The sequence below is a fragment of the Osmia bicornis genome, chromosome 8 (genome assembly GCF_907164935.1).
Source record: "Osmia bicornis bicornis chromosome 8, iOsmBic2.1, whole genome shotgun sequence".
Lineage (NCBI taxonomy): Eukaryota > Metazoa > Arthropoda > Insecta > Hymenoptera > Megachilidae > Osmia > Osmia bicornis.
The window spans coordinates 1,606,516-1,631,472 of record NC_060223.1 but is presented as its reverse complement, the minus strand read 5'-3'; the positions used below and the strand labels follow the sequence as shown (position 1 = coordinate 1,631,472).

Here is a 24,957-nt window from a genome sequence, read left to right as displayed (position 1 = left end):
AAAGTAACAATTTTATTATTACTGTTATCACATACGTTATAAAAATCTCTTATATTTAAAGTTTCATTGTGAAATACGAACACAAAATAACACAAAATTAAATTTACGACTGAAATTATTTAAAAGAAAAATTTATATGTAATTCCTTGTATTGATTATGAATCCTAAAAAATGAAATAAAAGTAGTTGTAGCAAACTTATCGATTATTGATCATTAATAAATCAGCAGTATGTGATTGCAAAAGATATTGCAAAAATCCTGTGGTTTAAGGTATAGGTTGTGATATGACTGAGGATGAGGGTATTTTAATCAATAAATTAAACCAATTTGAGCTGAAAGAATAATGATTATTTATTCGATCGATAGACACAATAAGGTGAAAAAGCCTTGCGGCATGAAAAACCCCTTATTACATTTCGTTTGACACAATTACACAATGAAACATACGGGCAATCAGTGCTTCACGTGTAGCAAATCCATCAATGCCATTAACATTTTCCACGTTTCCTAATAATTCTTCTCCATCTTCATTTTGGTTTTCAATTTCATCTTCTTCTACAAGAATGCCAAACACCGAACGTTCTTTCTACTATCTGTCGGGTCCTGATCTGGATTTCATTGTACCTGTGTCGATCAAATAATTTAATGTTAATTTGTGCATCAATCAGTCGAGTAAACAAGTAAATAAACAAGTAAAACAGTATCAGTATTACCTTATTTCTTCTTCAGTCTGTGGATTCCGCAGGGGTGTCATGAAAAATATCCTTTTCTATTTCTGTACATTTCTTCCATGTTGTTGAATGCTGTTAATCTAATGTGGGTGCAATCAATAGCGCCATCCACACCTGGTAAATCAATTACATTGTATATGTATGTATGTATGTATATATGTATATAGAAAAAGTTATAATGATATAAAATCCACACCTGGTAAACCAATAGCTCCGTTTCCCTGTCCCAGATTATTGTATAATCTGCGATTTTGAGTGGAATTGTCCGGATCCCTGGGAAACTTGATATACTCCGTCATCAGACTGCCTATTAGTAAACTCACCCTAAATACTATACGGGAGACTGTGGGCTGAGAAACATTCATTGTGTCCACCAGAATAAGCTACAATTACAGTACATATATATATATATACATATATAGATAATTTTTATTTTTTTCTACTTCTTTTAAGAGTAGTGATACTGATATATATTTATGACTTACTTAAAAACTTGCAGTAGCATAATACCGCAAACACAATCTCTTTTACCGTATTCGTGTACCCTAACCTACTCTCTCTCGTCCCATCACTGCACAATAACAACTTCAAACGCGTGCTTAAGTCCTCAATATCGTCGACTTAAAAATCTAACCTCAATAAAGCCAAATAAGAACTCGTTTTCTACAAATAAGGCGGACTTATTCGACTATGAATTCATAAGATCTTAAGACTTTATTAAGCATCGACTGTGAATCTACACCAATAAGCATTTACTTTTCTAAGCAAATGTTTAAGCTCAGACTTAAGACGTTGCTTATTCGGCGACTGTGAATCTAGCCGACGTCTTAAGCATGTGTTTAAGCCCAGCTTAGAAATAAGTTGCGACTGTGAATACCGCCCTAACTATTCATTTCATACATGGTGTTGCGAACCTCGCTTGTATGTATGTGTGTGATATCATGTGAATTTAGCCGCAAGCTTGTAATCACTAGCGCTGAATGAAATGTAATATGGCGACGATGCCATAAGAGTATGACTGCAGCATGTCTGCATTATGTTATATCAATGCTCATAAATTAGGAGCCAAAATTCAAAGGAATGTACAAACAATAGATAAGATATTGTAAAACTCTCAACACGGGTGATCGTGCTGGGAGAGAGTTGGAAATCCGGAGAAATAAGACTATCACACTTGAAATTTCTAAAGAGCTAATTTATTGCGGGCTGTATCTAATTCGTTACTCGTAACAAAAATCATGTTGGTTCTTGAAACTGTCGAAGTCTCTTCGACATCCTGTTTATTTACAGAGGGTCGTAAATTCTCTTAAGGGTTGCCTTGGCTCGCTAGCGCGAGACCTTTTGTTATCTTACGTTTTCTCTGGATCCCACGCTTTCTCTTAACACGTGTGCACGGAATCGTTCTCGAGTCTTGGCGGAGCACCACCATCTTCCGCTCGCCCAAGGGTGGACCGAAGCCAGGGAGAGGGACCGCCTCCGGACAGGGATGGGCCCCACCACCATTGGACCAGGGATGATCCTGAGGGAGGATTCAGGATCCAGCGAGGAGGGGATGGCAGCCAACATCGATCGAGGATCTTCACCGCCAAGCTCAGAACGATTCAAAGCTTCAACCCGTTTGCATACATTCTTCATAAAAGATAAAGTCTAAAATAAAGAAACATAAACTATTATTCTTCCTTCAAAATAAAGTGTACTTTATTAAAACCCGCGCCGCGAGCAGAGTGCTTTAGCGCTCCACGGGCACCTTACCCACGTAGTAAATATCCAAAAATCCCTAGACACCTGAAATCCACGCGCAACAATGGAATAAATCTTCCATAGCAGAAGCGACATCAGCGCCGTCTGGATTTTCTGCGCCCAGTTAAAATTTGCATCAAATTCACAAGAGTGGAGCTTGGAGGGCCTGTTTTAGCCCCTCTTTTGCCCAACGAACTTTTTGTCAATTATTTTGCATTACTTTTTCTTTTACATCGCGTTGCCTTCTTCGTTTCATTATTCATTCATTTGCTTATTCTCGCCTTCCCGCCTTTCCTCGGTTGCCACAGGTTGCCAACAGCACACGGTCACCCATCTTTGGCGTGAACCGTGCACACTTATACTAGGACAGAGCAAACGGCGCTCGTTCTTGTGGGACAAATTCAAGATCCCTCGAAAATAAAGGTATATTCATCGTCAGTTTTATCTGATACATGTTTGCACTCACGCAATTTTGCTAAACTGTTAATCAATAATAAAGTCAAAATTAACTTACGAAAACGCAAAAATGATTCTCAAAAGAACTTGCAATTTACTAATTTTAAGGTAATTCTAAATAATTTTCAGTAAGTTGTTCACTCTCTTATGTTATTACTATTAATAAATATATTTTATACTGTGCTTCAACAATTATAAACAATATATGTTTGATTAAGGCAAAATCAAATAAGTATCCAGTTTTATAGTTTATTTCCAACATCATATGTACCACCAGTTTATAAAAAGGATCAACAAAAAGAGATATTTGAAACTCCAGAAGGAAAGCAATTATCTCATACACCTATCAAACCAGCTTTAACTTCTGATACATGTTCTGAATTTCACGATGAGATAATTAGGTAAATAATAAAATACCTTAGTTATATAAAAGAAAAAATATAATTCTGTATAATTGATTCTTTACAATTCACCTGTATCAGAAAATTTATAAATTATATTATGAGAAAAGGTCAAAGAGCAGTAGCCAGAAGAGTATTAGAAACTGCCTTTGAAAATATTAAAATAATACAACTGAAAAAGTACTATGACGCAGCACCTGAAGAAAAAGATAATATTGTATTAGATCCAAAAACTATTTTATATCGTGCCATAGAGAACTGTACACCCATTTTAGACTTACATAATATATCAAGAGGTGGTATTACATATAAGGTATAATAACATTTTATTTATGTTCATATAAGTGTCTCAATAAATCTTAAATATAATAATTTAAGGTAATATTTTGTATAGGTTCCTGTACCAATATCTGAGAGGAAAGGTCAGTTTAAATCAATGAATTGGTTGATTGAAACTGCAAAGGACAAGCCAAATCAAACCCATCTTGTTGATGCCTTAGCAAAAGAACTTATTAGTGCTGCTAATAACGAGGTACATGTACATTTTTACTTCTCTTATATCTATAACATTTTTTTGTCGTATTTAGTGAATTAATGTTGATTAGAAGTACAATTAATTTGATTTAAAGTAAATTATGGAATTATATTTTACAATATTTTCACAACTGTTTTCATTTTAGGGTCGAACTGTGAAAAAGAAACAAGATTTACACAAACAATGTGAAGAAAATCGAGCTTATGCTCATTACAGATGGTTGGAATAAAGAAATTAAGAATGAAGTTATTATTTATAGATTTACATTAATCAATTAAACGAATTATACATTGTCACCAAAAATATTTTTAAACCTCGTTTCATCAATAATTCGTCCATATGGTACATTTATTTTTAGCTCTTGTTTACATGACTGGATACCTAATTTTTTATAGAGACTATATTTCATAAGTGAGGTAGTTGTTTCTGTAGGAGATATAATATCATTAACATTGGTTTTTAAATCTCTTCTTTTACCCCAATAATCTACATATGATATTATAACTTCTTCATTATCTTTTAAGCATACAGAACCAATAAGGTTGTTGCATGCATGGCACACAACGTGAAACCAAACAGTAATTATAAAACCTGAAATACATAATAAATTATGTAAATGATAATCTCAAATACATTTAGTATAAAGAAATTAAATTCCAATCTTACAAACACATATAAGTTTTATACATTCATCTCCTGGTATCAAACCTGTTACTTGTAACCCTATAAGCACTGGTACACTTACTCCAGCTACGATAGTTTGATTACGTTTCATTACATTTAAAAGGCAAGGAAAGGCAATATATGGAAAAGCATAGACTAATTGGTAATCAGGAAATTTTAACGATTTGATTATTTCTGATGATGACTTATTTTTGTTATCATCTGGAATATGACTATATGGTCTAATTACATTGTTAACCTTAATATATTGACGATATATTAATCGCCGGTAAAAATATATATTTTGTAAACACATGTGAACTTATATAATTGTCCTTTATATAAAAATAATTTTGCTTTGTTTTGTTTATTTATATATAGATACACGTGTTTTGTGTAAAATCTATTGTTAATAGATATACAATCTTATTTAAAAGTCAAGAGAAGTGAGGTTAACACCGCTAGCGGGATAGAAGCACACTCTGCTCAGTGCTCACGATCAGTCTGCTCGCGGCGCGGCCAAAGAGTAAGTATAATAAGAGGCGACACTCTGAGAGAGAGACAAAGATACAACCTATTTAAAGGTCCATTCGGCAATCTTTGTTTTCGGCCGTGAATAGTCGTGAACGCGCGACCAGTTTGTACTGTGGATTTATGTACGTCTGTATGTATATACCCTATTTTGTGGAAACTTCTTTGTCAGAATGCTCCAAAAAGCAAGAGTTTATGGCATTTCAGACCGTCATAAATCAGGAATTCTACATATTTTACTTCGCACCCATGTAGGTAAAAATATATATCATTTATGTAGAAATGTAACTGGTTTTATTCATCCTTGTAACAATTTTCCTCTAGGATATTTATTAAAGCAATTAAAGTTATTTATTAGATTAAAAATTTATTATACACTTAAATATAGTAATAGGAATTTTAAAAGTTGCGTTAAAAATATAGGAGACTTCATATTGTATTAAATTTGTAAATATTGTAATGTCTTCAAATATTTTATCCGAAACCTTCCCTCATCCTATTGTATAATTGTGTAATTTATGTTCAAATATATTTTCTAATATTATCATTTTATTATATTTCTTACTTTCCCACTTTTCAATTATGTAAAATTAATGTAAATACTTCGATTAATAATATACAGAAAAATTGACGACGCAAAAAGGTTTCTAGTTATAAAAAATTGTTATGAAAAGAAAGTATTACATCCAATTCATTCAAACTTCCCGCTCGTTGATACAACCCATTAAAGGGACAGCGAATCATCGACATCAAAGGTGCTGCCGGGAGTGTCGCCTCTTGTTATACCTCCTCTTTGGCGCGGCCTTTAATAAAACAAACACTTTGCGTTAAAAAATTGAAGTTTGTATTTCTTTTTTTTTAGACTTTATCCTTTCAAGAAATGTAACAAGACGGGTTGAAGCTTTGACCGGTATTCAGAGTCGCAACTTATTTCTAAGCTGGTCTTAAGCATATGCTAGATTCATAGTCGCCGAATAAGCAACGTCTTAAGCATTTGCTCAGGAAAGTAAATGCTTATCGCTGTAGATTCACAGTCGATGCTTAAGAAAGTCTTAAGCTCTTATGAATTCATAGTCGAATAACTCCGCCTTATTTGTAGAAAACAAGTTCTTATTTGGCTTCATTGAAGTTATGTTTTTAAGTCGACGATATTGAGGACTTAAACACGCGTTTGAAGGTGTTATTGTGGTGTATTCAACAATTTGTTTTGATTAAGTACAAAATGGACTTCGAGGATATCGATGATATCGAGGACATTGAGGACATTGAGGACATCCAGAATGAACATCCAGAAATATCAAGGCGATACATTCGAGACGTGAGTGATCCGTTTGATTGTTTTGACGAGGAAGAATTCCGTAGACGCTACCGGTTCACCAAAGACTGTTTTAAATGGAATTTTGCCTAAAATTGAAGCAGGGCTGCAGAAAGGTAATATTCGCGGTTTACCGATCCCTCCTGCGATGCAGCTGTTAATTTGTTTGCGGTATTATGCTACTGCAAGTTTTCAAGTAAGTCATATAAATATGCAATGTAATGTAATAAGGGGTTTTTTATGCCGCAAGGCTTTTTCCCCTTATTGTGTCTATCGAGCCAATAAATAATTATTATTCTTTCGGTTCAAATTGATTTAATTTATTTATTAAAATACCCTCATCCTCAGTCCTATCACAACCTATACCTTGAACCATGGGATTTCTCCATGTTAGAGAGATTTAGACGATACATTTTAAATCGGTACGGAGATGGGATGTGGAAAAATAAAGCAGTAATTTGTTATTATAAATTCTTTTTTTATTCAATTCATAATAATAAAACATAAATAATTAAAATGATGATTATAAACTTAAAAAGATGTGGAGTAACATGAAGTCTGCTCAACGACGCGCGATTATGAAAAAAAGACCATCTCGATTGGCAGAAATAAACCCAGAAATAGCAGAGATCGTGCCATCGGTAATGAAGAATGCGAGAACTGTGTTATCATCTGATTTCGCAGAAGAAGAATTGGCGAACAAACGTGATGCCATATTCCATGAGGAATACATTTTGGACGATATCGAAGTGGATGATAAGAATCCTATTAGTATAAACACCAGTCAAGAAATTAGTTACATTACAACGGAAATTAATGATGAGGGCCATGAAGAAGGTCATTGTGATATTGGTAATCGTTCCCCAGAATGCCAAAAGGATGAAATTGATGAAATCGTGGATCGCAGCGTCGAAGACCAATCACTTCCGCCGCTCCAAAGATGGATTATAATGAGAGGAGGTTGAAATTAAAACGTATTAGAAAATTAGAAAATTTTATATAAATAAATTATTAAAAAGATTGTTCTTAATGTTTATTACCTTTCAGTTCTTTTAATTCAAATTCAGCTTAACGACGGCACGATCTCCACTATTTGTGGGTTTATTTCTGCTGCCGGTTCTGCCGGTCCTCCCCCTGTTGCCAATCGGGATTGTCTTTCCCTCATTATCGCGGTTCGTTGCGCAGCCTTCATGTTACTCCACATTTTTTCAGCTGTACAGTATTCCTCTGAAAAATAAAATTTATATCACAGAGTGTCCCAGAATGAGTGCAAGTCGCTTCGTTTTGAAATTATTAAGGAAAAACGCCGACCAATACGAGCGCACACAGTGCGTTCCAAATTCCAAATAGCGATATAATAAGCATTCCCAGTTTCACGTAATAATATCGTTTATTCTACAAACCTTGGATGAAATCACAGCAGACATATTATATTGCTGTGTGATTTCCTGCCACGCATCTTCTTTGTTCTTCAGAGTGGAACTGTCACTTTTCTTATTTTCTACTATGTGCGAAAACTTTTTTAATACTGCCACGAATGTATTCTTATCGATTTCGGTAAAATGTTTCTTACTGGTCATTTTGTATAGAAAATCGCACTGTCCTTTCCTATGTACGGTTGTACGGTAAGTGCCGTGCGGTTCATCACAGTCTTCTTACCAAAAGGCAATGCCTTCCCCACTACGAAAGAGTCTACATTTTTAGCAATACAGCGTCGGGCCGCTTGCCTTTTCTACACATTCTACATTCGTATGAACAGTCTTTTGATACCTGGTAGCTGATACCTGGCTACCAGCACTGGTCCCTATCATAAATGGTACGAAAGCATAATAGCGCCTGGCTAATTGCTTTGGACAAGGCTCCAACATATACCGTCGCTAACATATCGAATGAAATATAAAAAGAATGGCAACACGTTTGTCGCCACTACACCGCGATCGCTCAATTCGCTGTAGATTAGTTTAGGATTCATAATCAATACAAAGAATTACATTTAAATTTTATTTTTAAATAATTTCAGTGGTTAGTTTAATTTTGTATTATTTTGTGTTTGTATTTCAGAATGAAACTTGAAATATAAGAGATTTTTATAACGTATGTGATAACATTAATTATACAATTGTTCTTAATAAATTTGGCTTTTTTTATTAATAAATTTGGCTCTGTCTATTGCTCGCTCAATTATTTGAATTCAATTCAAAAACCGCGTCACTAAGTAAGAAATAATGCTACATTTTCAAGAATCATTTTCATTGGTTGTTACAGTAGAAAATCGACGGAAGTAGCCGAACGTCAAATAAGCATTGCTTAAACATGGACTTCACTAAGCAAAGCTTAAGCATCGCTTCCTTAACTAAGTTGGTCTTATTCTCCGACTCTGAATACATAGCGACTTAAGCATTGCTTATTCGAATAAGACGATCTTAGTCAAGACCGTTTTAAGTCCTTGCTTAAGTCGCGACTCTGAATACGGCCCATACTCTTATGGCATTGTCGCCATATTACATTTCATTCAACATTTGCGATTACAAGCTTGCAGCTAAATTCACACGATATTGCACTCATACATACAGGCGAGTACAGGCGAGGTTCGCAACAACTGTGAACAATCACTCAATCACTGTTGCGAATTTGAACTAATAAATCAGATCTCATGTACATACATACATACATACTTAGTTAAGTGTATATGATTATATAAATATTAAGAATTGTTTGTTTAGAAAACTCGATTATTAACAAAATGTTACGTTCCATTTCAAATGAAATTTTAATACAGGTATGCTTTAAAATTATTCATATCTTAAGCTATTAAATATTTAAAATATTATATATGCTCTTTCATAATTACCATTATTGTTTATAAAAGATTTAATTATTTTAGAGAGGAAACCTTACATTATTGCGATTTCTGAGTACAAAAAAGCCATCAAAATCGAGTAATCCATCGAAAATTAACCCAAATGTTGCAGGACTTAGCAACAAATGTCTTGAAATTCCAAATGAACGTAAGACATGAAATATTTGTGCAATTTATTAATACATATGTTGCTTAGTTATAATTTTTACATAGAGTAGTACACAACATGGTGCATCTCATAACAATATACGTTTTTAAACTATTTAATAACGTTCTATATGAAAATAACAGAAAAAACATAAATCAAAGAATGACAAAAATATTTGTTTCCATATATTAACCATAGATATTGTATATCATTTTTTAAATTCTTGTCTTCTAGCTGTAGGACCAGGTGCTGCCAAAGATAAAGAATATAAAAATCCAGAATATTTTTGTTACCATATAGATAGTTTTGGAGAAGCAGAAGTGGAGTTAGCGAAGTACAGATTACCTGCACCTTCTAATAAAGTACCTTTCAAGTGATAAACAGTTTTTATGATACTTTTCTTTGTAAATAATTATGTAATAGGTAATAGAATGTAATAAATAGAATAAATAATATCCTTACACAAATAAATAATACCTTCTTCCACCAAGATATGATAAACTTCTTAATTATTTCTTAATAGAATAGTAGTAAATATTAGAAAAATTTTATTCAAAATTCAATCATTACAATATATTTAAATGATATTTTTATATTAAATCTTTCATGTATATTTGCAGCATTATTAATTATACATAAAATAAAAGTTCTATTATCATTTTGAAGTTAACTTGAAATTTGAAATTAACTTCAAAATAATTAAAATAGCAGTCGTATATTTATCTATTCATACATATATAAATATGTTAAATTTGAATTCATTTATAAACTAGTTTATACAAAGCGATGAATGTGTGTATAAGAACATAATTATGTGTATATACATACACATTTTATTCAATGTCCCGTTATCGTTCATACATACATATATGTATCCAAATATGTCTTGTTTTCACCGAACTACGTTAGTATGCATACATATAAGTATCATGTCGCGTGTTAACGATTTTAGATTCTGACGTTCATTTTTCAACGCTATGTAAATTTACATTTTTTAATCTTAAATATATATCTTTATTTTGCTTTTATACATATTATTTGTGAACATTCTTGTTAAATCGCAGATTCTTGTTTATGTTTAATAAATAAACCAATATATACAAATAGTTCGTTATTATTTTGCAGAAAGAGGTTACGAACGAACTATTATTGTTATATTTTTCTAAAGGTAATAATGTCTGTCACTCTGCAAAGATATATTCCATTGTTGTTCAAATGGAATGTTCCGAAATATTTTGTTGACACTGTATATATTAGAAACAACACTTTACTACCCGCATCTAAAATACATCATTTACGTTATAAAACAGACATACCATGCTTGGAATACTTAAGGTAAGTAAAAATTTAAATTATATTAAATGTGACAAAATTTGTGTTAAATACATACTGCGAATACGTATGTATAATGTATATATATCAATTGCTAAATACCAAAAACTAACACACATTATTCATTTTATATATGTGTATACAAATATATATATACATACATATGTGTATATAAGCACTTAATATATACAGGGTGTTCTTTAATTACACATTTTTTTGTATTCTTATTTAAAAATAACATAGTTTGGTGGGGTAATCTACATGCATACAATGATAATATTTCATTACCAAATCAGATGAGTGATGTAATTGGAAACAAAGACAACTGTATATAATTAATTTCAGTTCAGTTAATATGTAAATTTTCCTTTTAAGTTAAATTGCAAATGTGTTATCATTTCACTTTCGCTTTTTATATTTGTTTATTCTGCTTGCTGTAAAGGTGTTCGGCTTGCAAAAAGGACAATTTAATTTAATTTATACCAAACTCTTTCTTCCTTTGTCGTGATATTTATGTTCAATACTATTTACTTATATTTTTGTATTAATAATCATGTCGATGAAAGTTTCTTTACTTTGGTCAGGATAGCATTGTATCGTAGTTTGCGTTCCACGTTGCGTTACCGCTTTTAAAATTACTGTAACGGATTTGCTTATCTCCGATCCGATTTCATCGCCTTCATTCTATGATTTTATATTTTATGATTTTACAGTTTTTGTTTGTAATTTCTAATATCTATAGATACCTACACATTAATTTATAATATTTCTAGAAACAATTCAAACGTGCTTATGACGTACCTTCGAAGCTTCTACTGCTTCTTTTATATCTTCTTCAAATGATGACATGCTGTAAACTAAACCTGTATTTTTAGATAAACGGAACTAACTCATGTTAAATTTATTTTGATATTTATACTGCGCTCAATTGATTTAAAAAATGTTGCCATGGCCCACTGTGTTGACTCTTATTCAGATAATCTATTTAGGTAACATAGATTAACAATTGATATTCGTTAAAATATATAGTGGGTCTCAAAAGTTGATCCAGTTTTTAAAAAGTTATTTTATTTTAAAAGGTAGATGAATAGTTTTGAAACTTAGTGTATATAACACTGTATTTGATATACAACCTCTATATGACCTGGTATATTGTTATGTTAATATTTAAAATATACACAGTGAGTCAAATAAAAAATTAGGAAAATTTCTATAATACGAATAATATGTGTGGAAGGTATTTTTATTTCCGCAGAATGCAAGTTTTCAATATTATTATTGAATTCCCTCCGCTCTCGTTATCGACGTAAAGTTATTGTAAAATAAATTATTAGTTATGTCACATTTGAAGAATAACGACATATCGGTCAATAATGATTGTTGTGAATCATCGTTTTCTTCATTAATTTAAAAGAAAAAATTTGTGCCCAGAAAAGGCACAACAAAATGTACATTGTACTTTTCATCAACACAAAAAATGCCAGAACTTTCCGCGTAAGCTGATATTTCGAAGGTATTTAATCAGGAAAGGGTATCATCATCATACGATAAAATAAATATCTCGTATGAAAAATAAATATAAGAGATTGAATATATATAAACTACAGACTATGAAATAAATTCAATATTTTTTTCATTTATGTTGAAATAAAAAATTCATTACTAATCCCTATTACACCTACTTGTACATAAGTGCATAAAAATGTACCATTTTGAATTATTTGGAAGTAAATAGAGACACCCTGTATATTTTTGTATGTGAATATATATAGAGGATGTAAGGTAGTTTGTACAACATATTCTGCATTAGATTCATACCGGTTCAAAGAATCTCTTTTTTCTTCAAAATGAATTCAAAGTACGTATAGTGTCGGTCACGTTATATTTATCTGAAAAGTACTGTAATGGAGAAATTTAACACGTTGACTGTTACCGTGAAAATTACCATTTTAATCACAGTTATTAATAACGTCATAATCATTTAATTTATTAATTTACTATTTCACATTATTAGTTTAACACGCTTGCTACCATATACAAGGCGTTACATTTAAGTGAGAACAGTGGAATATCTTATAAGGGGCTATAGTGGGGGAAACCCAAAGCTCCCTTGATAATTTCTGATGTAATATGTATGTACACATTAATTGTTTAATAAACATTACAATTTTTATTCTTTAGATCAAACAGCGCCAATGTACGAACGATGTACTCGGTGACTGAGCCCACATTTTTATCGAATAAAGATGAAAGTCGTGAATTAATGGCTATATGGCCGGATGTTGTACGAGATCTCACCGATGCTGGTCGTCATCTTGATATACCAGATGTTACCAAATGGTTGGCGAAGGTATTCTTTTGTAACTTAAGAATTAAAATATATACATAGATGATTGAAATGATATACAGCGATGCTCGGGTGTAAGATGCACTATGGTTCCAGTTCTGCTTCCGGGCATTACTGAAATGTATAGAATATGTTTTTGATATATTCTGTATATTAGTTATTTCAAAATAAGTGTGGGAAAACTGACTGACTGACTTTTTCTGCATATTAAATACTATAAATATAATAATAATAAAAAATGCATCCTTTTTAATTTTCAGGTATTACAGTATAATGTTCCTGTAGGAAGAAAGAACAGAGCATTATCAGTTGTGTATGCTTTCAAATCGTTTGCTTCTGATAATCAATTGACAGAAGAAAATATTCGTCTATCCCGAATTCTAGGCTGGTGTATAGAATTGGTATTGACTTTTTTATTCAGTTAACTTAAAAATGTGAATATTTTCCATATAGTAATAGAATAATGTTTTAATATAGTTGCAAGCATTTTTATTGGTGATTGATGATATTCAAGATCAATCAACGATGAGGCGCAATGCACCATGCTGGTACTTAAACAATGATACTGGATTAGCAGCTATAAATGATGGTATAATGTTGGAAATGTGCATATATCAATTACTTAGAAAACACTTCAGGTCAAAAGATTGTTATGTGAGCCTCATGGAATTATTTTTAGATGTAAGTAGTAAAGAGTACATGCTAAAAAATTTCTAAAATAAATCAGTATTATGGTACAGAAGATAAATTTTTAGACTACTTTAAGAACGTCAATGGGTCAATGTCTTGATTTATTATCAACAAATTTTGGAAAAAAATCAAATTTGGATCTCTTTACAATGGATCGGTATAATTCTATCGCAAAATATAAAACAGCTTATTACACGTTTGTGTTACCAACTACAATTGCAATGTGTTTTGTAAGTTTATTATTCACATAATTTCATTTAATTGTATATGTATTATATACATTACTTTACAAGGGGAGCTTTCAAATCTTAATTTTTGTAATCCTATATTTATGTATATGAAATATTTATGATAGGCTGGCATAAAAGATCCAGAAATGTATAGGCAAGCAAAAACAATTTTGCTAGAAATGGGTCACTTTTTTCAAGTGCAAGATGATTATATGAATTGTTATGGAAGCACAGAAGCTACTGGGAAAACTGGTTCAGATATAGAGGCGGGAAAATGTTCATGGCTTGTTGTGGTAGCGCTACAACGTGTTACACCAGAACAAAGAAAAATGTTAGAGGTAAACGTATATACTGTTAATAATATTTTATAGTATCTTTTAATTCTTTTGTTAAATAAGAATACTGATAACTTGTATTAATTATGTAGCACTGTTATGGTCAGTCTGATATAGAAAAATCGAATCACGTGAAACAGCTTTACGATGAATTAGGTTTACCAAATACTTATGCTATCTACGAAGAAGAAACGTACAATCTACTAATGACGCACATACAACAAATATCACGTGGACTTCCACATGATTATTTCCTAAAATTACTTGAAAGAGCATGCCGCAGGGTGGCTAGAAAAGATTAATTATATTCTTGAAAACAATGGACCAAACCACTACTACAGTTTAAGAGAGAACATATGTATAACGTGCTTCCTTCTATCTGTGAGTTTATTCTAAGAATTAAGCATTTATTATTTCATTTAAGAGAACATACGAACAAGTAACAGCCGTATTATATTTTTAATAATTAAAAGCAATTCTACAATAATGTTGAACTTATAAAGGAAAAGACAGCAATCTGTTGTAACGGTTATTAAACAATGAATACCTATAGTAGTAAATAATGAAGTGATAAACAAATGTTCATTGCGTATTAAACAAATTTGTATGGTATGTACATATATGTATATTTTCTTACAGAAATTTTATTTCTTTTTTGTAAAGGGATCTTTATAAACTCAATGTTCTTGTTTACATTTTTAATAAATTGTTCAATGAACATTTTTAGATAATCTTTTTATACTTTTTTTACGTCCCAATGGTTGAACTTTTTTTATATTATTTCGAATTTTTGAACGCATAATTTGTTTCAATTCATACCTGAGATTTTTAAAAGTATCATCAGGCACGTATTCTTTGGAGAAAAAATTTACAGCTTCTGAAATATTGCTGTAGATTAATATTTATACATAAATACTTATCTTACGAGGGGAACTATCCAAGTGTTACGCTCACTTATTAATAAAACTCTGCCACCTTGTAGAGCTTCTCGAGTTGAACACACCTATACCCTATTTTATAGGAGACGGCTAATTGTTTAAAAGATATTAACAATTTAAAGTTAGTTACTTCGTACATTTTGAAGTATAACAAACTCACACATAGAGACGATGATCTCTGTGGTTAATCACGTGACTTGAAATCGAAAAGCCTACGGTTCAAATCCTTGAATCCGTTCCTATCTTTTTTTTAAAATTTATTAATAATCCGTTACTTACGCTGCAATTTTTATAGAATTTAAATTATGTTTTCTATTCAGTACATACATTAGCATCGTTACGGTATCGTAAATTTACACGCCCTAATTTGTCATTACAGACAATTATTTTTTACAATTTCAGTTTTGATCTTATTTAATCATGTTGTATACAAATTTGCTGAACATAAAATAAGTAGATAAGTAAGTAGATATTCATTTGTTTACTATGGCTGTATCAACGCAAACCATTGTATGGCTCGAAATTATAAAAATGTAAAAAAAGAAGTGGTGACAAGTGCAATTTCCTTTTTTCTAAGTTTACTAAAAGATGAAGATTTAATACTACCGTCAGAAGAAATCACAGAAGATATCAAAGGAGAATCCAAAGCAATAGGACAGAAATTATATTCATATTTTGTACAAATTAGTGGTACATTCGAATGCATAAGCGAAGAAAATCGTGAAGATGGAATAAATATTAGTGTGTGTAAATTTACGATGCCGTAACAATGTTATTGTACCTACTGGATAGAAAACATAATTTAAATTCTATAAGAATTGCAGCGTAAGTAATGGATTATTAATAAATGTAATGACTATAGCGCAGCTGTAATAGATATTCAATAAGAAATGAACTATCCTTTTAAAAAAAAGTTAGGAACGGATTCAAGGATTTGAACCGTAGGCCTTTCGATTTTAAGTCATGTGATTAACCACAAGGCTCATCGTTTCTACGTACATATGAGTTTGTTATACTTCAAAATATACGAAGTAACTAACTTTAAATTGTTAATATCTATTAACCAATTAGCCATCTCCCATAAAATGGGTATACGTGTGTTAAACTCGAGGAGCATTACAGAGTTTCATTAATAAATGAGTGTAACACTTGTGTAGTTCCCCTCATCAGTGTAATTAAATTGTTTATATTTACCACTAAAACGTGTATCGTTAGCATCGAAAAAGAATTTATTTGTATCCTGAAACTCCTCATTTATATGTTGTTCATTATTCCCATATAGTTCCTTGTTATCATGTTCATCATCAGTAGAATCATATTTGAATGGATTTTTTGATTTAAAATCGAGCTGAAATTTTGGAGGTTGCGATGGTTCTATGGGTGTTGCATTATAATCATTGTCTTCTGCAAGTGTAGAAAGAAAACAATAAGTATTGTGAAATACTTTTTTTTATATTAAAGAAATTAACCTTTTTCATTGTTTTGTTTATTTCCATATTTATTTAACAAATTAAATCCTCCTCCTTCTCTTAAGCTTTTTGTTAACGATTCTGATACTGAGAAGTAAATATCTTTTGATACTTCTACTGGTGGATTTTCAATAGTATCTTCAGTGTTCTTTTTGACTTTCTGTTTCTTTTGAACTTCTTTTTTAGGTATATTTACTTTCCCTGTGTTGATTTCATATTCTTTATGATTCTCTTTTGTAGGATCATATCTAACCATTCCTTTCCTGAAAAATTAAAAAGTAACATATGTAAGTGGATTAATGTAAATCATTGATCATTTATTTATTTGTTTGATTATATACTTTGCAACTTTTGATTCTGTAGTTGCACTTTTATTTTTTGAAGTACATGGTACCCCAAGAATGTTTTCTAAAATATCTAACTGCAATTCCTTTTCCTTTTTTAAATCAGTTTCAACATCTTTTTGTGTTATAGCATTTTCATCTGAAACATGATCATCTTCGATAAAACGTATGTCAAGTTTAAACCGTTCATCAGTTCCTGCAGAAAAATTGGACCCATGAAACTAGAATTAATAATACATTGACTTAATACATTGATTATTTATGAAACTTATTTACAAAAATCCTACCATTCTTGATTTATTTTCTTTAATTTTAAATTTGTCATTATCCCAAATAAACTCATTATCTTCGTCATTATCGTTATTGTCAAACAAATCACGTTTCCTTTTTTTAACTTTTCCTTTAGTCTCAGTTTGTTCCTCTTCATTAATGTCTTCATCAAATATTATTTTATTCTTATTCGAATTCTTATCCTACAGAAATAAATGTACTTTAAATTACAAAAAATACACAACTATAAACATGTTTTTAATAAAATATTTACCAAATCTTTTAATGCATTTTGCACTATCAATTCTTTGGTTCTATAAGCTTGTTTCTTATCTTGCAATGATTTTAGTCGTTTCTTTTCAGATTCACTAACTTCAAACATTTTTATTTCCTCATTTGTATCATTTAAAACAAACTTTCCTTATTTACTTATATAAAAAAATCTGTATCAAATCAAACACGTTTGAGTGAAGAAACATAACCTATTACATACACAATCACAACCTACTTGGGCCTACTCCACAGCACCTATATACACATACAGGGTGTTCCGTAACTTGTGTAACTCTCGGAAACGGGGGGTTGCTCGGGTGATTCTGAACAACATTTTCCTTTACCAAAATGTCGTTTGAAGCTTCGTTTTTGAGTTATTAAAGAAAAACACTGGCCAATCAGAGCGCGCGCCGGACGCGCGCTGAGCCACAGGAGCGTTAGCTTTCAACGGCGCTCGGTCGTGGTCGTGAACAAATGCATTGGCACAGCGTAGGTATCAAGGGAAGAGTGCGATAAATGTTACATCGTCTTTGTTGTTCATGAATAACGAATGATTTCACATTATTATTGATTTAAGACGATGTAACATTTGTCGCACTCTTCCCTTGATACCTACGCTGTGCCAATGCATTTGTTCACGACCATGACCGAGCGCCGTTAAAAGCCAACGCTCCCGTGGCTCAGCGCGCGCTCTGATTGGCCAGTGTTTTTCTTTAATAACTCAAAAACGAAGCTTCAAACGACATTTTGGTAAAGGAAAATGTTGTTCAGAATCACCCGAGCAACCCACCGTTTCCGAGAGTTACACAAGTTACGGAACACCCTGTATATATACATGAAGCTAGCCGGAAGGAAGGCTAAACTTCGTCTTAAGGGACCACAAATTTTTGGTTAAAAATGATCAAATCTTGTAGTTTTTGACCTCAAAAGTCCGAAAATGCAAGTTAAAAGTTTAGGAAACCAATAGTTTAAAAAATACGAGTACATGAAAATGTGTGTACTTGGCGTACTTCGACAGGTCAGTACAACGTCATAGGACCGTATTCAGAGTCGCGACTTAAGTGAGGACTTAAGACGTTCTTTATAAAGATCGTCTTATTCGAATAAGCAATGCTTAAGTCGCTATGTATTCAGAGTTGGAGAATAAGACCGACTTAGTTAAGAAAACGATGAATAAGCTTTGCTTAGTAAAGTCCGTGGTTAAGCAATACTTATTTGACTTTCGGCTATTTCCGTCGATTTTCTACTGTAACAACCAATGAAAATGATTCTTGAAAATGTAGCATTATTTCTTACTTAGTGACGCGGTTTTTGAATTGAATTCAAATAATTGAGCGAGCGATAGACAGAGCCAAATTTATTAATAAAAAAAGCCAAATTTATTAAGAACAATTGTATAATTAACGTTATCACATACGTTATAAAAATCTCTTATATTTAAAGTTTTATTCTGAAATATGAACACAAAATAACACAAAATTAAATTATCCACTGAAATTATTTAAAAATAAAATTTAAATGTAATTCTTTGTATTGATTATGAATCCTAAAAAATGAATTAAAAGTAGTTGTAGCAAACTTATCGATTACTGAAGATCATTAATAAATCAGCAGTATGTGATTGCAAAAGATATTGCAAAAATCCTGTGGTTTAAGGTATAGGTTGTGATATGACTGAGGATGAGGGTATTTTAATCAATAAATTAAACCAATTTGAGCTGAAAGAATAATGATTATTTATTCGATCGATAGACACAATAAGGTGAAAAAGCCTTGCGGCATGAAAAACCCCTTATTACATTTCGTTTGACACAATTACACAATGAAACATACGGGCAATCAGTGCTTCACGTGTAGCAAATCCATCAATGCCATTAACATTTTCCACGTTTCCTAATAATTCTTTTCCATCTTCATTTTGGTTTTAAATTCCATCTTCTTCTACAAGAATGCCAAACACCGAACGTTCTTTCTACCATCTGTCGGGTCCTGATCTGGATTTCATTGTACACTCAGTCCCATCGAAGTTGTCGCAGTGAAATTGGCGCGCTAACGCCGCCGCGGCGTGAACGCGTTAGCGCGCCAACTTCACTACGACAACTTCGATGGGACTGAGTGTACCTGTGTCGATCAAATAATTTAATGTTAATTTGTGCATCAATCAGTCGAGTAAACAAGTAAATAAACAAGTAAAACAGTATCAGTATTACCTTATTTCTTCTTCAGTCTGTGGATTCCGCAGGGGTGTCATGAGAAAAGGCAGACATGGATATCCACCATCCCCGACAAAGATTCCATCTAATTCTCCCGTCACATATCGCATGTGTAATCGGGATGTACGGAAAATTCCATACGAGGACCCACGACAGCCTGCATTTATATTAATATGGTTCATTTCAATGAATACTGGTTAAAATAAATAACTTAATGACATACCTGAACATTCAATGAAAAATATCCTTTTCTATTTCTGTACATTTCTTCCATGTTGTTGAATGCTGTTAATCTAATGTGGGTGCAATCAATAGCGCCATCCACACCTGGTAAATCAATTACATTGTATATGTATGTATGTATGTATATGTATATATAGAAAAAGTTATAATGATATAAAATCCACACCTGGTAAACCAATAGCTCCGTTTCCCTGTCCCAGATTATTGAATAACCTGCGATTTTGAGTGGAATTGTCCGGATCCCTGGGAAACTTGATATACTCCATCATCAGACTGCCTATTAGTAAACTCACCCTAAATACTATGCGGGAGACTGTGGGCTGAGTAACATTCATCGTGTTGGCTGAACTTTACCTCAGGGGCCCAAAAATTATGGCCTTTTTTTTTTAACTTCTTGAAGTATTTTACGAGTAGAATCTGAAAATCCTAGTTTTAAGGCGCGGAATCCATCGGTTCAGAAGTTATACGTGTGTAAAAGTGAGCGTTTTTAGCGTATATCACGGGTTATTTCGACGCCATATTGACTTGTAAAACAGAATTTGTAGGTAAATTAGTCTAAACTTGGCTTTCATTCAATTTCTATTATAATTGGCAGTTTTTACTATTGCTAGCGTTAAGGTTAAGGTTAGGGTTAGGGTTAGGGTTAGGGTTATGATCAGGGTAAGGGTTAGTATCGGAGTACAGCACACCCGGTATACACTAAAAACGCTCACTTTTACACACGTATAACTTCTGAACCATTGAATTCCGCGCCTTAAAACTAGGATTTTTAGATTCTATACGTAAAATACTTCAAGAAGGTAAAAAAAAGGGCCATAATTTTTGGGCCCCTGAGGTAAAGTTTACCCGGCGGACTTATTCGACTATGAATTCATAAGAGCTTAAGACTTTATTAAGCATCGACTGTGAATCTACACCGATAAGCATTTACTTTTCTAAGCAAATGTTTAACCTCAGACTTAAGACGTTGCTTATTCGGCGACTGTGAATCTAGCCGACGTCTTAAGCACGTGTTTAAGCCCAGCTTAGAAATAAGTTGCGACTGTGAATACCGCCCTGTCTGTCCCTTTCTACGTTTACGTTCGGCTGAAGCCACATGTAAACATTGCATGTGTTTAAGGGGGTAGACACGGGTAATGCAGCGAGGTGACATTACCGGCAAAAATGGGCCTAAAAAGGGGTTTACGGGAATACACTTTTCGTCCTTATATGAGAAGATTTGGGGCTGGGTGAGGGCTCATTCGAAAGAGGAAGGTCCAATGCAGGGCGGCCTGGTCATGGTTCAACGAGATTGTGTCGATATTTAATAATATGAGTGTCCAAAGTAGAGGAAGAATCGACAAAATACATCCGCAGATTCCAAGTATTTTTTAGGTCACTAAAACAGTTCTGTGACTCAAACGGTGACCAGCCCGCCCTGCATTGAACCTTCCTCTTTCGAATGAACCCTTATTTAGATCAAAATCTTCTCATATAAGGACGAAAAGTGTATTCCCGTAAAAGCATTCTCAAAGACGAGTTCCGCCATTATCTGGATACTACAGAGCAAGTTACGTGACAAATTTAGTTCAGCTAGTAGTTATAAGGTGGCGTCTAAGTAGAAAGGCTGTAGGAATAAGTGATTCCTTAGGAGTTAGGATTCCTACTTTATCAATTGATGGAAAACAAGCTCACTACCGCTTTTCATATAGAATTTTATTAATTGTCAATTATTATAAATTTGTAACTACGCTGTACATTTAACTGGTCCTAATGCACTTGACACGGCTTAGAACGCTCAACAACGCATTTAAATTCTCTGATGAGAACACCCACGAACGGAATACAAAGTTTCTCAAAACACAAAGCTACCGCTTCAAACGTCCCCACGAGAATGGAAAAACTTCCATCCGGAACGGGAAAACGACGCTTTTCCCGGAAGTAGATGTCGCGGTAAATTTATCGGAAGTGTACGCTTCGGCGAGACGGTCGACCATCAGCAGAGGTCGCCACACTCCCCCCTTCCGAGTCTCTCGACCCGTTAGGGAGAACAGATGACACCCTCGAATAGGTCCTTAAGGGTTGCGTTGACTCTTCTAATATTTCTATAAATGCCGGTTTCAACCGTTCCACCGAAACGACCTGGTCCTTTCCTCGTAACTCGATAAGGAAGGTGCGATCGGATATTCTCTGCAATACGCGACATGGGCCCTCGTATGGCTGTTCCAGGGGCCTTCTTACAGCGTCAATGCGCACAAATACATGACTGCACGAATATAAATCTTTAGATACAAAGTGCGATTTGCGTGCGTGATGCACCGTGGGTTTTGGTCGTACTTGTCTCATGGCGTCACGGAATTTACTAATATTAAAACTGTCAAGAGGTTGAACGTCCATAAAAAATTCGCCAGGTAATCTAAGGGGTGCACCATACAATAATTCAGCTGCCGATGCACCTATGTCCTCTTTAAAACTTCATCGCAGTCCCAATAACACCGTGGGAAGCACCGCGACCCAGTCCCGTGACTCGTGACACATTATTGCCGCTTTTAGGGACCTATGCCACCGCTCTACCATGCCATTCGACGCTGGATGGTAAGCAGTGGTGCGGATTCTTTTACACCCTACAAGAACCGTTAATGCAGAAAATAGTTGAGCTTCAAATTGAGCTCCCCTGTCGGTTGTGATAGTGGCCGGGGCTCCAAACCTCGCCACCCATGCGGCGTAGAATTCTGAGGCGACGATTTCCGCAGAAATATCTTTGACTGGCACAGCCTCAGGCCACCGGGAAAACCTGTCTATCATCGTAACACAGTATTTATAACCCTTCGCTGTGGGCAGAGATCCTATAATGTCTAAATGTACATGGTCGAATCTACCCTCTGGAACAACCATCTTTTGAGGAACATTGACCGTATGTCTGGCAACCTTACTTCTTTGGCAATTAATACAAGTTCTGGCCCACAGAACTACATCTCTATTCATTTTTGGCCAAACAAATCTACTGCCAATCATCCTCTTCGTAGCTTTACCACTCGGATGCGCAAGATTGTGGACGGTATCAAAGATGCGCCTTCTTAACACTGCTGGTATATAAGGCCTGATATTGTCGGTGGATATATCACAATAAACGATAGTTTCGGAACCATCTAATTTAAGCTGTTTCAGGTCTAATGAAGAACCACCCTGCAGAATACGTGTAAGCTCTGTATCTAATTCCTGCTGTTGGGCTATTTCTTGTGTACTCACCACGACTGGCATACTGACAACGTCCAGCCGTGATAGAGCATCAGCCACTGAATTATTTACTCCCGAAATGTGAACTATCCTAGTAGTGAACTGTCCTATATAATCAAGTTGACATAATTGTCTAGGTGAGGCTTTATCAGATTTCTGTGCAAAAACGTAAGTCAGTGGTTTATGGTCCGTCTGTATGGTAAAGTCACGTCCTTCTAACATGTGTCTAAAATATTTGGTTGCTTTAAAAATTGCTGTTAATTCTCTGTCATACGTACTGTACCTTGACTCTTGGGGTGTGAATTTCTTTGAAAAAAAACCTACTGGTTCCCACATTCCTTTAACTTCCTGTTGCAAAACCGCTCCCATAGCAATATCGGAAGCGTCTGTAGCTAACATTAAAGATGCGTTATCGCGTGGATGTACCAGCAGTGCTGCATCCGCCAATGAGCCTTTACACCTATCGAAGGCTTCCTCAGCCTCAGGCGTCCATTGAATAACTCGCTTATCACGTTCTTTGCTCCTTCTAAGTATTTATGAAGTGGAGCCTGTATCGCAGCTGCATCCTTAATGAACCTTCGATAAAAATTTAGAATGCCCAAAAATCTGCGCAAATCGGCTATTGTCTTTGGCTTATTATAATTTTTAATGGCTTCAACTTTTTCCGGTACAGGCCTGGCTCCCATGGAGTCTATCAGGTACCCCAGGTACTGTACGGAATGTGCCCCAAAAACGCACTTCGACAAATTAATCGATAACCCGTAAGCCTTTAATCTTTCAAAAACACACCTCAGATGCTCCTCGTGTTCAAGCTCATTGGCAGAGGCGATCAAAATATCGTCCACAAAACAGAAAACGAAGTTCAAACCTCTGAGTACATCGTCCATGAATCTTTGAAAACTCTGTGCTGCGTTCTTTAACCCAAACGTCATCACATTAAACTCGTATAGCCCGAATGGCGTGATGATGGCGGTTTTCGCTCGATCCTCTGGATTGATTGGTATCTGGTGATAAGCCCACGTTAAATCTAAAGTAGTAAAAACTGTCGTTCCGTCAAGTCTATGTGCGAAATCCTGCACGTGAGGAATTGGATATTTGTCAGGGACTGTAATGCTGTTTAGACGCCGGTAGTCACCACATAGTCTCCAGCCACCATTCTTTTTTTGGACCATATGTAATGGACTTGCCCACTGACTACTAGAAGGCTGGCAAATCCCTGCTGCAATAAGGTGGTCAACTTCGGCTTTTGCTGCCTTTAATTTTTCCGGGGGCAACCTTCGCGCCCTTTCCGCGACCGGTGAGCCCCTGGTTACTATATGGTGACGTACCTGATGGGCGGGAACTTCCTGTTTTTGTACTGTCCGAGTAATAGCAATAAATTCCTGTAACAGTCGTCTGTACGGGTTGTTTATGTCAACAGTCGTCAATGAAGTTTGAGTCGCCGTCTGTAAAAAACCAGTGGTTTGTATTTTAGTTAATTCGTCGATCAGTCTCTTATTTCGTAAATCAACCAGAAGACCGAAACGCTTGAGAAAATCAGCACCGATAATAGGCTGTTGAACCTTCGCGACAATGAACTCCCACGTGTACGGACGACGCAATCCGAGGTTCAGAGTCAACCTCCGCGATCCGAATGTACTTATCGGAGTGCCATTCGCCGCATAAATCTTAGAGTC

General features: G+C 34.1%; 7 protein-coding genes and 1 long non-coding RNA gene across 11 annotated transcripts; 3 read left to right on the top strand and 5 right to left on the bottom strand.

Moving 5' to 3' along the window:
• Positions 1 to 327: 327 nt before the first annotated feature.
• LOC123988029 lies at positions 328 to 1,609 on the bottom strand. The gene is made up of 4 exons (XR_006829601.1): positions 1,218 to 1,609; positions 929 to 1,115; positions 715 to 846; positions 328 to 625 (listed from the first exon to the last, which is right to left on the bottom strand). It is a non-coding gene; the product is annotated as an uncharacterized LOC123988029 (long non-coding RNA).
• A 1,303-nt stretch (positions 1,610 to 2,912) lies between these two features.
• On the top strand, positions 2,913 to 4,167 carry LOC114881555 (28S ribosomal protein S7, mitochondrial). Its single transcript, XM_029198370.2, has 5 exons — positions 2,913 to 3,036; positions 3,147 to 3,329; positions 3,411 to 3,642; positions 3,724 to 3,861; positions 4,010 to 4,167. The coding sequence occupies exons 1-5, from the start codon at positions 2,999 to 3,001 to the stop codon at positions 4,091 to 4,093; spliced, it is 675 nt and encodes a 224-aa protein (XP_029054203.2). The 5' UTR covers positions 2,913 to 2,998; the 3' UTR covers positions 4,094 to 4,167.
• Positions 4,148 to 5,302, bottom strand: LOC114881556 (transmembrane protein 186). Its single transcript, XM_029198371.2, has 2 exons — positions 4,531 to 5,302; positions 4,148 to 4,455 (listed from the first exon to the last, which is right to left on the bottom strand). The coding sequence occupies exons 1-2, from the start codon at positions 4,841 to 4,843 to the stop codon at positions 4,148 to 4,150; spliced, it is 621 nt and encodes a 206-aa protein (XP_029054204.1). The 5' UTR covers positions 4,844 to 5,302.
• Positions 5,303 to 7,476: 2,174 nt separating this feature from the next.
• Positions 7,477 to 8,004, bottom strand: LOC114881561 (myb/SANT-like DNA-binding domain-containing protein 3). Its single transcript, XM_029198381.2, has 2 exons — positions 7,777 to 8,004; positions 7,477 to 7,600 (listed from the first exon to the last, which is right to left on the bottom strand). The coding sequence occupies exons 1-2, from the start codon at positions 7,951 to 7,953 to the stop codon at positions 7,562 to 7,564; spliced, it is 216 nt and encodes a 71-aa protein (XP_029054214.1). The 5' UTR covers positions 7,954 to 8,004; the 3' UTR covers positions 7,477 to 7,561.
• An 840-nt stretch (positions 8,005 to 8,844) lies between these two features.
• LOC114881557 lies at positions 8,845 to 9,836 on the top strand. The gene is made up of 3 exons (XM_029198372.2): positions 8,845 to 9,152; positions 9,258 to 9,381; positions 9,616 to 9,836. The coding sequence occupies exons 1-3, from the start codon at positions 9,117 to 9,119 to the stop codon at positions 9,756 to 9,758; spliced, it is 303 nt and encodes a 100-aa protein (XP_029054205.1). The 5' UTR covers positions 8,845 to 9,116; the 3' UTR covers positions 9,759 to 9,836.
• Positions 9,837 to 10,152: 316 nt separating this feature from the next.
• Positions 10,153 to 15,046, top strand: LOC114881558 (farnesyl pyrophosphate synthase-like). 3 transcript variants are annotated; one of them, XM_029198374.2, is made up of 8 exons: positions 10,153 to 10,285; positions 10,507 to 10,716; positions 12,895 to 13,063; positions 13,321 to 13,461; positions 13,538 to 13,741; positions 13,816 to 13,980; positions 14,106 to 14,318; positions 14,408 to 15,046. In XM_029198374.2, the coding sequence occupies exons 1-8, from the start codon at positions 10,194 to 10,196 to the stop codon at positions 14,615 to 14,617; spliced, it is 1,404 nt and encodes a 467-aa protein (XP_029054207.1). In that variant the 5' UTR covers positions 10,153 to 10,193; the 3' UTR covers positions 14,618 to 15,046. The 3 variants fall into 3 exon arrangements, with proteins under 3 accessions (XP_029054207.1, XP_029054208.1, XP_029054209.1); XM_029198376.2 differs by lacking the exon at positions 10,153 to 10,285 and adding an exon at positions 10,296 to 10,360; XM_029198375.2 differs by lacking the exon at positions 10,153 to 10,285 and having other exon boundaries at positions 10,295 to 10,716.
• On the bottom strand, positions 14,940 to 17,951 carry LOC114881559 (probable RNA-binding protein CG14230). Of its 2 annotated transcripts, XM_029198378.2 has the most exons (7): positions 17,845 to 17,951; positions 17,611 to 17,779; positions 17,354 to 17,539; positions 17,064 to 17,287; positions 16,723 to 16,985; positions 16,448 to 16,657; positions 14,940 to 15,192 (listed from the first exon to the last, which is right to left on the bottom strand). In XM_029198378.2, exons 2-7 carry the CDS (start codon positions 17,716 to 17,718, stop codon positions 15,026 to 15,028), a joined length of 1,158 nt encoding a protein of 385 aa, XP_029054211.1. In that variant the 5' UTR covers positions 17,719 to 17,779; positions 17,845 to 17,951; the 3' UTR covers positions 14,940 to 15,025. The 2 variants fall into 2 exon arrangements, with proteins under 2 accessions (XP_029054211.1, XP_029054212.1); XM_029198379.2 differs by having other exon boundaries at positions 15,146 to 15,203; positions 17,611 to 17,951.
• Positions 17,952 to 19,732: 1,781 nt separating this feature from the next.
• On the bottom strand, positions 19,733 to 20,400 carry LOC114882276 (putative nuclease HARBI1). The gene is given in 4 exon segments (XM_046286871.1): positions 19,733 to 19,955; positions 19,958 to 19,979; positions 20,046 to 20,149; positions 20,232 to 20,400. Coding segments are annotated over 4 exon segments (435 nt in total). The 3' UTR covers positions 19,733 to 19,815.
• Between the last annotated feature and the right edge of the window lie 4,557 nt (positions 20,401 to 24,957).